This window comes from Poromitra crassiceps (assembly GCF_964638095.1).
Source record: "Poromitra crassiceps genome assembly, chromosome: 1".
NCBI lineage: Eukaryota > Metazoa > Chordata > Actinopteri > Beryciformes > Melamphaidae > Poromitra > Poromitra crassiceps.
In genome coordinates this window covers 31884513-31896670 of record NC_139623.1, presented here as the reverse complement: position 1 = coordinate 31896670, position 12158 = coordinate 31884513, and the positions used below count along the sequence as shown (strand labels likewise).

At 43.3% G+C, this 12158-nt stretch overlaps 1 protein-coding gene across 1 annotated transcript in view; it reads right to left on the bottom strand.

The window, feature by feature from the left end:
• Positions 1-12158, bottom strand: part of srrm3 (serine/arginine repetitive matrix 3) — a gene marked incomplete at both ends in the record, with an annotated part of 87765 nt that overhangs the window by 33859 nt on the left and 41748 nt on the right. The window contains 2 exons of the mRNA XM_083641790.1: positions 1176-1244; positions 2541-2621. Of these exons, the coding sequence (XP_083497916.1) occupies positions 1176-1244; positions 2541-2621 (150 nt within the window). The remainder of the gene's footprint in view (positions 1-1175; positions 1245-2540; positions 2622-12158) is intronic.

Sequence of the window (12158 nt, the reverse complement as noted above, 5' to 3'; positions counted from 1 at the left end):
AGAGAGAGAAAGAGGGACAGAGAAAAGATAGCCTAGATGGGGAGAGGGAGAGAGAGAGAGAGAGAGAGAGAGAGAGAGATGTGAGGCTGTCATAGAAATCAAATAACGTGCTCATGCCCACCTGTGAATCACCTGTGTATTATTGCCATTTCACATGCTGAAAAAGGGCTGCTGCCCAAACGTCTGACTGTATGGACGTATGCTTAGCCTATTCCTTTTCGGGCTCTCTTCTCCTGCATCTCTGCTGCAGGCATATACTGCATGCGTAATTGCAGCGTACTGACAGTCGGCGATGAGTGATGCTGCTCTAAGTTGAATTTCGTTCCACCAGCACACATTTTATTAATCAGCTATTTTCTATTAGTTTCTATTAATATATATACATCGAATCCCACCAATTTAGCCCATCATTTTCCCCTTGGCGCACATAAAGACACATGCTTCCGTCACTGTCTGCTTGATGGGGAGAGGGTGTCTCTCTCTCTCTCCCCCGACGAGGGAAGTGGAGAGGGCTATTGCGGTGCTATTAAACGTATAATGGTTGGAAAAGATCAACATTTGCTTTTTATTTTCTCCTACCCTCTCCTACCTAAAGTAATCTAATGTTACACCACAGACCTGTATGGTCGGGAATTATGTAGCCTAATAAAACCATGACAAACGAATTCTCATTTTTAAATCAAGGTGTGTTTTTTCTGCAATGTAGGCAATAGTTGAAAATCAACGTGGCATTCCGAGGAGAGAAGAGTGTGTGCAGGCGCGAGTGGAGTGACATCCATGCCGTGCGTAAATGGATCCAATCAAGGATTTCCTGCACTGCACGGAGATGTGGAAACTGTCTGCGCTCAGGCGTACGTCTGCGTTTGCGCTAAGAAAAATAGTAAAAGTAAAATTGAGAGCACCCAATGCGATCCACATTGCACTGGAACGCCACATACCGACGGTATCTTCCCCACAGCGCTAAATGACACTTGCGCGATTGGGCCACGCCTACACCTGTGTCATCACAGCGCAAAACTGGACGGTGGAGGCAGACGATAGCTTAGACGCTGGGAAGATAGCAATAAGAGGCGCGCAAACGCAGCGCAAAGGCAGCGCAAACGATAGCGCCGTACAACGATAGGGCCCTGAGTCTGTCTCGTAATGATGATGCTGTACACCCAATATCCACTCACCTGTCTCGCTTGTGTTTCTTCCCACTCTTCTTCTTCTTCTCCCTGCGAGTGGGTGACGAGCTGTCAAACCTAATGGGTGGAGGGAGAGAGAGAGTTACAGTATACTGTAGCATTACATTCATCTTGCGAGGCAGCTGGATTTGCGCGAGATCATGAGATCACGATCACACGACAAATCTATCCTGCCACGCTCCAATCTACTGGTTTGAATCTGAACAACCAGTGGTTCGGACCAATCAGTGTCCAGTGTCCTACGGGCGGGCTTTGGTGTGACGCCAGCGACAGCGAGCCCGTGATAGACATGACAGTGAGATGGCTCATCCAATCACCTGCAGGTGATTTTTGAAAGTGCCCGCCCTTTGAAACGGTTTCCCGAGCGACTCGTTCCCAGATGGTTTGATTTGATTTTTATTTATTTATTTTTGTTCATGCATCCAAAAGGCACATGCAGATTCGTAGTTGAATACAGTTACAATGAGGGGCACATGAAAGGGAGACCCCAAAGAAGCAAGACATGCTTATAGTAGGCCCGCGACCCAAGACATCCAAACTGCAAAACACATAATACAGTTACATACACACCCAGCCGCTCATCCATCCATCCGCCACCCCCCGCACACACCAACACACACACACAGACGCACGCACACACACACAGACGCACGCGCACGCACGCACACACACACACACACACACACACACACACACACACACACACACACACACACACACACACACCCCAAATACATAATACCATTAGAGCAAGACACATTGCTCATTGCGATAATCCTTAGTCAGTATCTGCACACGATACTCAGGCTAGTGCATTTCAATTTGCGCTTTTTTCCTATAATATGATTTTTTCCCCCTGGTATCGTATGTGTTATGAGAAAACAAACCATTCGGCACCGTCAGGTTAGCATTACATTGCATTACACCTCAAAGGGGCTCATTGTTGGCGAAGGTGTGATACTACAGTAGATCAGCTGATTTTCTTCTTTGTCCGCAGCTATATTCATCCCTATTCATGTCTTAACTATTCACCATTCTCTTCTCTTCCATTTTCCTGGCTGCAGCACAGCTTTACTTCAGCACCCCCTCTCTCATTCTCTCCCTCTCTCCTCCTTTTGCTGACCTTGTCAAAAGAGTAGAAAGGCAGACGTGCCTACTACGCTCTCGTAATCACTCCTCACAGGATTGCTCTCTCTCCCCACAATTGCAATATCTGACGACGTGCTCGCAACGTTCATGGGGAAATAATTGGAATTTCCTCTAACAAAAACCGCGGCGTAATTATTCTGTCAACGATGAGAGAAAAGGGAGAAAAAGTAAAGCACTTCATCAGCACGAGCTGCTCCCACTCACCCACTCCTCCGCCGGCCCGACTTCTTCTTCTTCCTCTTCTTTGGACGAGGGGATGGAGAGCTGCTCGATTTCCTCTTCACTCTGAATTGGCCGGAAACAGAGAGAAAGAGGGAGAGAGAGAGGGAGAGAGAAAGAGAGGGAAAGAGAGGGAGAAAGAAAGAGAAAGAGAGGGAGAGAGAGAAAGAGAAAGAGAGGGAGAGAGACAGAGAGACAGAGAGAAAGAGAGGGAGAGAGAGAGGGAGGGAGACAGAAATAAATGGCAAGGGCTTGTTATTGGAACAATCTTCACTCCAAAGAATACAATTATGATTATAGTTATTTGCTGCCGTGCCGATAACAAGGCCGACCACATATCAACACCACATATCTATTTTCTCATTTCCTCTATTTGCTCGGCCGTAACCCGCAATATGCGCTCATACAAAACAGGAAATGGCTTCCAGGATGTCACGCATATGTTTAATCTTTTCTGGGAGCTGACACATGAGAGAACACAATCTAATTGACCTCTTGTATATTGGGTTTTCAAACATAAATTGGAATGGCCGTGTCTCCAGGGAGCAGCATGAGCTTAGCTAGTGGATTTGAAGAGCCCTCTTAACCTGGGATCACTTACATCTTCACCTCTTAAACTGGGATCACTTACATCTTCATCTCTTAACCTGGGATCACTTACATCTTCATATCTTAACCTGGGATCACTTACATCTTCACCTCTTAACCTGGGATCACTTACATCTTCATCTCTTAACCTGGGATCACTTACATCTTCATATCTTAACCTGGGATCACTTACATCTTCATCTCTTAACCTGGGATCACTTACATCTTTATCTCTTAACCTGGGATCACTTACATCTTCACCTCTTAACCTGGGATCACTTACATCTTTATCTCTTAAACTGGGATCACTTACATCTTCATATCTTAAACTGGGATCACTTACAACTTCATCTCTTAACCTGGGATCACTTACATCTTCACCTCTTAACCTGGGATCACTTACATCTTCATCTCTTAACCTGGGATCACTTACATCTTTATCTCTTAACCTGGGATCACTTACATCTTTATGTCTTAACCTGGGATCACTTACATCTTCATATCTTAACCTGGGATCACTTACATCTTTATCTCTTAACCTGGGATCACTTACAACTTCATCTCTTAACCTGGGATCACTTACATCTTCATATCTTAACCTGGGATCACTTACATCTTCATCTCTTAACCTGGGATCACTTACATCTTCATATCTTAACCTGGGATCACTTACATCTTCATATCTTAACCTGGGATCACTTACATCTTCATCTCTTAACCTGGGATCACTTACATCTTCATATCTTAACCTGGGATCACTTACAACTTCATCTCTTAAACTGGGATCACTTACATCTTCATCTCTTAAAGGAGAATTTCGGTTTTTTTGAACCTGGAGCCATTTCCTGGCATTAATTATGAATTGGCCACTCACCTAGCGATGTCTGCAGCGTTTCTGGGCGTCCTAGCGTTGTTTTGAGATCAATATCGTCCAAGTCAGTGTAAAATGGAGTTGATTTGGGGCCAAGTGGTAGCCTGTATTTCCTGCATCTAAATAGCTATTTTTCTTCCCGTTTTCGCCACATATCGCCATAATCAGATCCGTCAACATCCAGCCGAGTGTTATTTCACCCCAGGCTGTTTCCTGGACTGCACACGGATCAAATTACCTCAAACGTGATCTAGGTCACCAAGTCTCGTGAAGTCCCGCGATACTTTCCTGTCGACTGGCCAAATACAGGCAGGACGCTTTGCGGTCGTGGTTTTAGCGTAACCTATGTGGGGTTTGGCGTAACCTATGTGGGGTTTGGCATAACCTTCGTTATTTCGAATCCCACATAGGTTACGCCAAACCCCACATAGGTTACGCTAAAACCACGACCGCAAAGCGTCCTGCCTGTATTTGGCCAGTCGACAGGAAAGTATCGCGGGACTTCACGAGACTTGGTGACCTAGATCACGTTTGAGGTAATTTGATCCGTGTGCAGTCCAGGAAACAGCCTGGGGTGAAATAACACTCGGCTGGATGTTGACGGATCTGATTATGGCGATATGTGGCGAAAACGGGAAGAAAAATAGCTATTTAGATGCAGGAAATACAGGCTACCACTTGGCCCCAAATCAACTCCATTTTACACTGACTTGGACGATATTGATCTCAAAACAACGCTAGGACGCCCAGAAACGCTGCAGACATCGCTAGGTGAGTGGCCAATTCATAATTAATGCCAGGAAATGGCTCCAGGTTCAAAAAAACCGAAATTCTCCTTTAACCTGGGATCACTTACATCTTCATATCTTAACCTGGGATCACTTACATCTTCATATCTTAACCTGGGATCACTTACAACTTCATCTCTTAACCTGGGATCACTTACATCTTTATCTCTTAACCTGGGATCACTTACATCTTTATCTCTTAAACTGGGATCACTTACATCTTCATATCTTAAACTGGGATCACTTACATCTTCATATCTTAAACTGGGATCACTTACATCTTCACCTCTTAACCTGGGATCACTTACAACTTCATCTCTTAACCTGGGATCACTTACATCTTTATCTCTTAACCTGGGATCACTTACATCTTCATATCTTAACCTGGGATCACTTACATCTTCACCTCTTAACCTGGGATCACTTACATCTTCATCTCTTAACCTGGGATCACTTACATCTTTATCTCTTAACCTGGGATCACTTACATCTTCATCTCTTAAACTGGGATCACTTACATCTTCATATCTTAACCTGGGATCACTTACATCTTTATCTCTTAACCTGGGATCACTTACATCTTCATCTCTTAAACTGGGATCACTTACATCTTTATCTCTTAACCTGGGATCACTTACAACTTCATCTCTTAAACTGGGATCACTTACATCTTCATATCTTAACCTGGGATCACTTACAACTTCATCTCTTAACCTGGGATCACTTACATCTTCATATCTTAAACTGGGATCACTTACATCTTCATATCTTAACCTGGGATCACTTACATCATCATCTCTTAACCTGGGATCACTTACATCTTTATCTCTTAAACTGGGATCACTTACATCTTTATCTCTTAAACTGGGATCACTTACAACTTCATCTCTTAACCTGGGATCACTTACATCTTTATCTCTTAAACTGGGATCACTTACATCTTCATATCTTAAACTGGGATCACTTACATCTTCATATCTTAACCTGGGATCACTTACATCTTCATATCTTAACCTGGGATCACTTACATCGTCATCTCTTAACCTGGGATCACTTACATCTTCATCTCTTAACCTGGGATCACTTACAACTTCATCTCTTAACCTGGGATCACTTACATCTTCATATCTTAACCTGGGATCACTTACATCTTCACCTCTTAACCTGGGATCACTTACATCTTCATATCTTAACCTGGGATCACTTACAACTTCATCTCTTAACCTGGGATCACTTACATCTTCACCTCTTAACCTGGGATCACTTACATCTTCATCTCTTAAACTGGGATCACTTACAACTTCATCTCTTAACCTGGGATCACTTACATCTTTATCTCTTAACCTGGGATCACTTACATCTTCACCTCTTAACCTGGGATCACTTACATCTTCATCTCTTAACCTGGGATCACTTACAACTTCATCTCTTAACCTGGGATCACTTACATCTTCATATCTTAACCTGGGATCACTTACATCTTCACCTCTTAACCTGGGATCACTTACATCTTTATCTCTTAACCTGGGATCACTTACATCTTCATATCTTAACCTGGGATCACTTACAACTTCATCTCTTAACCTGGGATCACTTACAACTTCATCTCTTAACCTGGGATCACTTACATCTTCATCTCTTAACCTGGGATCACTTACATCTTCATATCTTAACCTGGGATCACTTACAACTTCATCTCTTAACCTGGGATCACTTACATCTTCATCTCTTAACCTGGGATCACTTACATCATCATCTCTTAACCTGGGATCACTTACATCTTCATCTCTTAACCTGGGATCACTTACATCTTCATCTCTTAACCTGGGATCACTTACAACTTCATCTCTTAACCTGGGATCACTTACATCTTCATCTCTTAACCTGGGATCACTTACATCTTCATATCTTAACCTGGGATCACTTACATCTTCACCTCTTAACCTGGGATCACTTACATCTTCATCTCTTAACCTGGGATCACTTACAACTTCATCTCTTAACCTGGGATCACTTACATCTTCATCTCTTAACCTGGGATCACTTACATCTTTATCTCTTAACCTGGGATCACTTACATCTTCATCTCTTAAACTGGGATCACTTACATCTTCATATCTTAACCTGGGATCACTTACATCTTTATCTCTTAACCTGGGATCACTTACATCTTCATCTCTTAAACTGGGATCACTTACATCTTTATCTCTTAACCTGGGATCACTTACAACTTCATCTCTTAAACTGGGATCACTTACATCTTCATATCTTAACCTGGGATCACTTACATCTTCATATCTTAAACTGGGATCACTTACATCTTCATATCTTAACCTGGGATCACTTACATCGTCATCTCTTAACCTGGGATCACTTACATCTTTATCTCTTAAACTGGGATCACTTACATCTTTATCTCTTAAACTGGGATCACTTACAACTTCATCTCTTAACCTGGGATCACTTACATCTTTATCTCTTAAACTGGGATCACTTACATCTTCATATCTTAAACTGGGATCACTTACATCTTCATATCTTAACCTGGGATCACTTACATCTTCATATCTTAACCTGGGATCACTTACATCTTCACCTCTTAACCTGGGATCACTTACAACTTCATCTCTTAACCTGGGATCACTTACATCTTTATCTCTTAAACTGGGATCACTTACATCTTCATATCTTAAACTGGGATCACTTACATCTTTATCTCTTAAACTGGGATCACTTACATCTTTATCTCTTAAACTGGGATCACTTACAACTTCATCTCTTAACCTGGGATCACTTACATCTTTATCTCTTAAACTGGGATCACTTACAACTTCATCTCTTAACCTGGGATCACTTACATCTTTATCTCTTAAACTGGGATCACTTACATCTTCATATCTTAAACTGGGATCACTTACATCTTTATCTCTTAAACTGGGATCACTTACATCTTTATCTCTTAAACTGGGATCACTTACAACTTCATCTCTTAACCTGGGATCACTTACATCTTTATCTCTTAAACTGGGATCACTTACATCTTTATCTCTTAAACTGGGATCACTTACAACTTCATCTCTTAACCTGGGATCACTTACATCTTTATCTCTTAAACTGGGATCACTTACATCTTCATATCTTAAACTGGGATCACTTACATCTTCATATCTTAACCTGGGATCACTTACATCTTCATATCTTAACCTGGGATCCCTTACATCTTCATATCTTAACCTGGGATCACTTACATCTTCATATCTTAACCTGGGATCACTTACATCAGGGCTATTCAACTAAATTGTTCAGGGGGCCACATTGTCAGAAACCTAAGGGGCTGGGGGCCGGATCGTTCCCCGAGCTATTAATCTCATTATATGTACACTTGACACAACGTGCCACCACAATTTTCAAAATTTGCATTTCACTACATTGCAAAAGTAGCTTAATTTTCATTTAAAGCCCCATTCAGTAAGTTTTCCAAGTTTTGCTATTGGAGAAACTGCGCCCTCTGGGTGCAATAGTATCGATAACGATATCGCCGTTCAAAGTCAACAAAACACAGCGCCAGAAAGCTCTATGTACATGTTGTGACATCGGGTACTCACCACGTGATGAAATAATAATCCATAGTTCCGTGAAACATCATTTTCGTAGCAAATCCGAATCGAGTTACTGTACTTCCTTGTTTTCATGAAGACATCGCTTCCGCTGTACAGCGCATGCGCGCATCCTTTTCTTTTTTTAGGCCGGTGCTTGCACTGGCCTATGGGAGCACGTGTGTCCCAATCGCTGCATACACGACTCCTGGCACCCTTTCATCAAGATGGGCTTTTACTTTGAAATTTGTTTTATTTGACGAATGTCCGGTTTCGGACTTCCTGTCTGCCCTGATCTGATCTTGTTCAGCTTGACAGAGTCGTTCACGGACGCAGAGGGTCTGCGCCCATGGTCCGCGCAGAAAAATAGAAATCGAAGCTATCCTGGTTTTCCTTGCCAATTGGGCTCGACATATCGATTGTGTAAAAATATCGAAATTTGTTTACTGTGTACTGTATAAACGGTTCGGTATTGGAAGTTCCCAAAGTTCGGTACCATCACTAACTGGTCGTTGTTGTGCTTTTGAAATTAAGTTGCGGGATTCCTCGTCTTATTAAAGGACGGCTTTTCCGTGGGGAATATGAATATATATTAAATCTCACGCCCCTAAGGTTTTCGAATCCATTGAAATTTTTGAAATTGGTTGTTTACAGCCAGAGATATCAAGCATCTCTCACATTATTTCCATGACGGTCTGACGCAAAACGCGTCGGGGCGACAAGTCCAGCCTTGCGGAAGTCGAGCATCTATGAACTACACTACTTGTGGGCCTGTGCTGCCATGGTCCCGCCTCTAGAGGTCCTCCACGCCCCTTCAGAGATCTTGAACAAAAACAAAAGGCAGCCATCTTTTTCAACCGCATAGCCTATGGTAGCTAATATTAGCTTTCCATAGTTCCTTGCAAAGAGACCATATCTCGGGAAGGGAAGCACGGACCGACACGGGACTGGCGGCATTGGAAAGCTCGTCAAATTTTACATCTAGTAGTAGGTGCGTTGAAGTAACGAAATCAACGCTGAGCAATGTACCCGTTTTTACACATTTTTACATGAAATAGTTACAACATCAGATGCACGTAACTCCTTGGAAAATGCCTTAAAATGCATGAAAACATTTTTATGAAGACATCTCCCGACATATATACTTCGGTTTAAATTTGGTGCAATTTGGAGGCAATTTTATTTTCGATTTTTTCTTCTCATAATGTTTTATTGTCGAAGCCTTCTTCTTCTTTGAGTTTTATGGCGGTTGGCAAACATATATGTGCATTACCGCCACCTACTGGAGTTTGATATCAGCCAAATGCCTGAGGGGTGGGCGTGGAATCTAAGGCCACGCGAGCCCAGTGCATTGTGGGAAATGTAGGATTTCGAGTCCCCGCACCCGCCCCTCCCCTCCACCACCCCCCCCCCCCCCCCCCCCACACAGAGTGGATTTCTGTTGATATCTCTGGCTGTGAAGAAGCAATTTCAAAAATTTCAACGGATTCAAAAACCTTAGGGGCGTGAGATTTAATATATATTCATATTCCCCACGGGAAAGCCATCCTTTAACGTTACATGCGACGCAACAAATAAACAAACACACATTTCCCAGTGTCTCTGCCATCACACTGGACATCAACAGTAGCGGGAGACGTCTCCCCTTCCAGCAAATATACATGAATGTTATGTGTAAGGAACATGAACATCTTACCGAGAGGCAGAGAGCTAAGCTAAGTAGCTAACAGCTGAGCTAAGTAGGCTAACTAGTGTTAGCCGATCTGAAAAGCATGTACAGAGCGGTGAGATTAGTGAGAGTGTCGGTGAAAGGAGGAGAGACCCGCGGGTGCTTGTGCAGAACTAGTGCATGTTGTGTACAGCGGGTAATGATCGAGCCGCTGTTATGAAGATTAAAGCGATATTCACGGAGTTGAGAGCAGACAGACAAACTCGCATTTGCATCCTCTCTCCCTCCTGCAATATTTTCTTTTGGATGATGGCGAGGGCATAACCCGCCCCTCTCTGTCTCTGATTGGCCTAGCATCAAACTTCCATCCAAACACATTCGCTTGGCTATGTCCTGCATTACATCTCTTTCTACAGTCTATGGTCAGACAGACAGCAGTTACGCTTGCTAGCCTGCATGAAACACGCCAGTGTGTTTATGTTTTTAATATAGTCATATATCTATGGTTTATAACGCTGCCGCTACTCTTGGCAGTGCACGTATGTAGCCTATAGACAGAGAATTGATCAAGGGTGATATAAAACAGGGTTATTTACAGGGAACTAGCAAGCATAACTGCTGTCTGTCTGACCCACTGAGTCTGACGGTCTGACCACAGTGTAGAAAGAGATGTAATGCAGGATAGCCAAGCGAATGTTTGGATCATGTTTGGATGGAAGTTTGACGCTAGGCCAATCAGAGGCAGAGAGGGGCGGGTTATGCCTTCGCATAGCCTTCGCCATCATCCAAAAAAAAATATCGCCTCCCTCCTGCACATGACGCGTTCAGGAACCGTCGGGAAAGCGTGACATCTGTAATGTGTCACAACAAAATAAATAACCTGGGTTACCCTATGTTATCGTGTGTTACTGGACAGACACACTAATAACTTTTCAGTCTGAGCCATTTTACATAGTCTATAGTGTGCTGTGCCAGTGCTGCAGTTTATATTTTTCTATCCTGTTTTCAATGAGACAGGCAAAGGACCTGTCTCAAACATTGACTGATATCACAGGTTGTTGTGAAGACTGAAGAGTGCAATGTACATGGCTATATAATTTGTAAAGAGTGTAAAGAAAAATATTGTATTAAGAGATACATAGAGATAGCCTACATCAGTGGTTTCCAAACTTTTTGTGCCCATGGCACACCAAATGGCATGACAAAATCTCAAGGCACACCTATATACCCTACAAAATTACTACATCAAAGCAGCAACACACTCACTTTTTGTATCGTTTTAGGCTATATTTGCAATTGCAATAATGCAAAATCCCAAGGCACACCTGTGTGCCTTGGCACACCATTTGGGAACCACTGGCCTACATTATGGCGTTGTTCTATCATAGAGAGACATTCAGTTAACTCATTGAGTGCCAAGGACGTCGATCGACGTCAAAGTAAATAGTGACGTAGAGTGCCAAGGACGTCGATCGACGTCAAATGCGTTTTTTGGCGGTGGGACGTGGATCAAAGCCTTCTGCATCTCCTGTACAAATATTGTAGCTATTGGATGTGTATAACCTATTTTACAGACCCATTAGGTGGCGACAGTGCTCTCCAGATTAGAGAAAGGTCCGGAAAACAGCTGGAAAAACCTCCGTGATCAAAGAGAAACCGCTCATGCTGCAGTCAGAGCCATATAGATTGCTCTGTCTGCAGCTGACGTTGGCTGCGAAAAGCAGTCAATCCGCGCCCACAACTCAGCCCCTCTGTCTCTGTCTGTCTGTCTGCATAGTTTCTCCACACGATTAGCCGCCAGAAAGGCAGCACCCGACGCCGAAGGGCCAAACCTTTCCCTGCAGTCCGGTTTGGCATTTCCGCGTCGCGCTGGGAACCGCCGCACAAAAACGGAGCGCTCCGAAAATAGACTGGGTGCGTGAGGCTGTGTGTTAGTGTGGGGAGGAGTTTGCAGCTGAGGGGGGGGAGAGGGGGGTGGGGCACGCAGGCACCACACAACTACACCACGTCACTACATCAGAAAATATTAGCTTCAGACTCAGTGAATGTGCTTGAAATGCTGCATTTCACAAAAGGCGGAATAACTCAGCT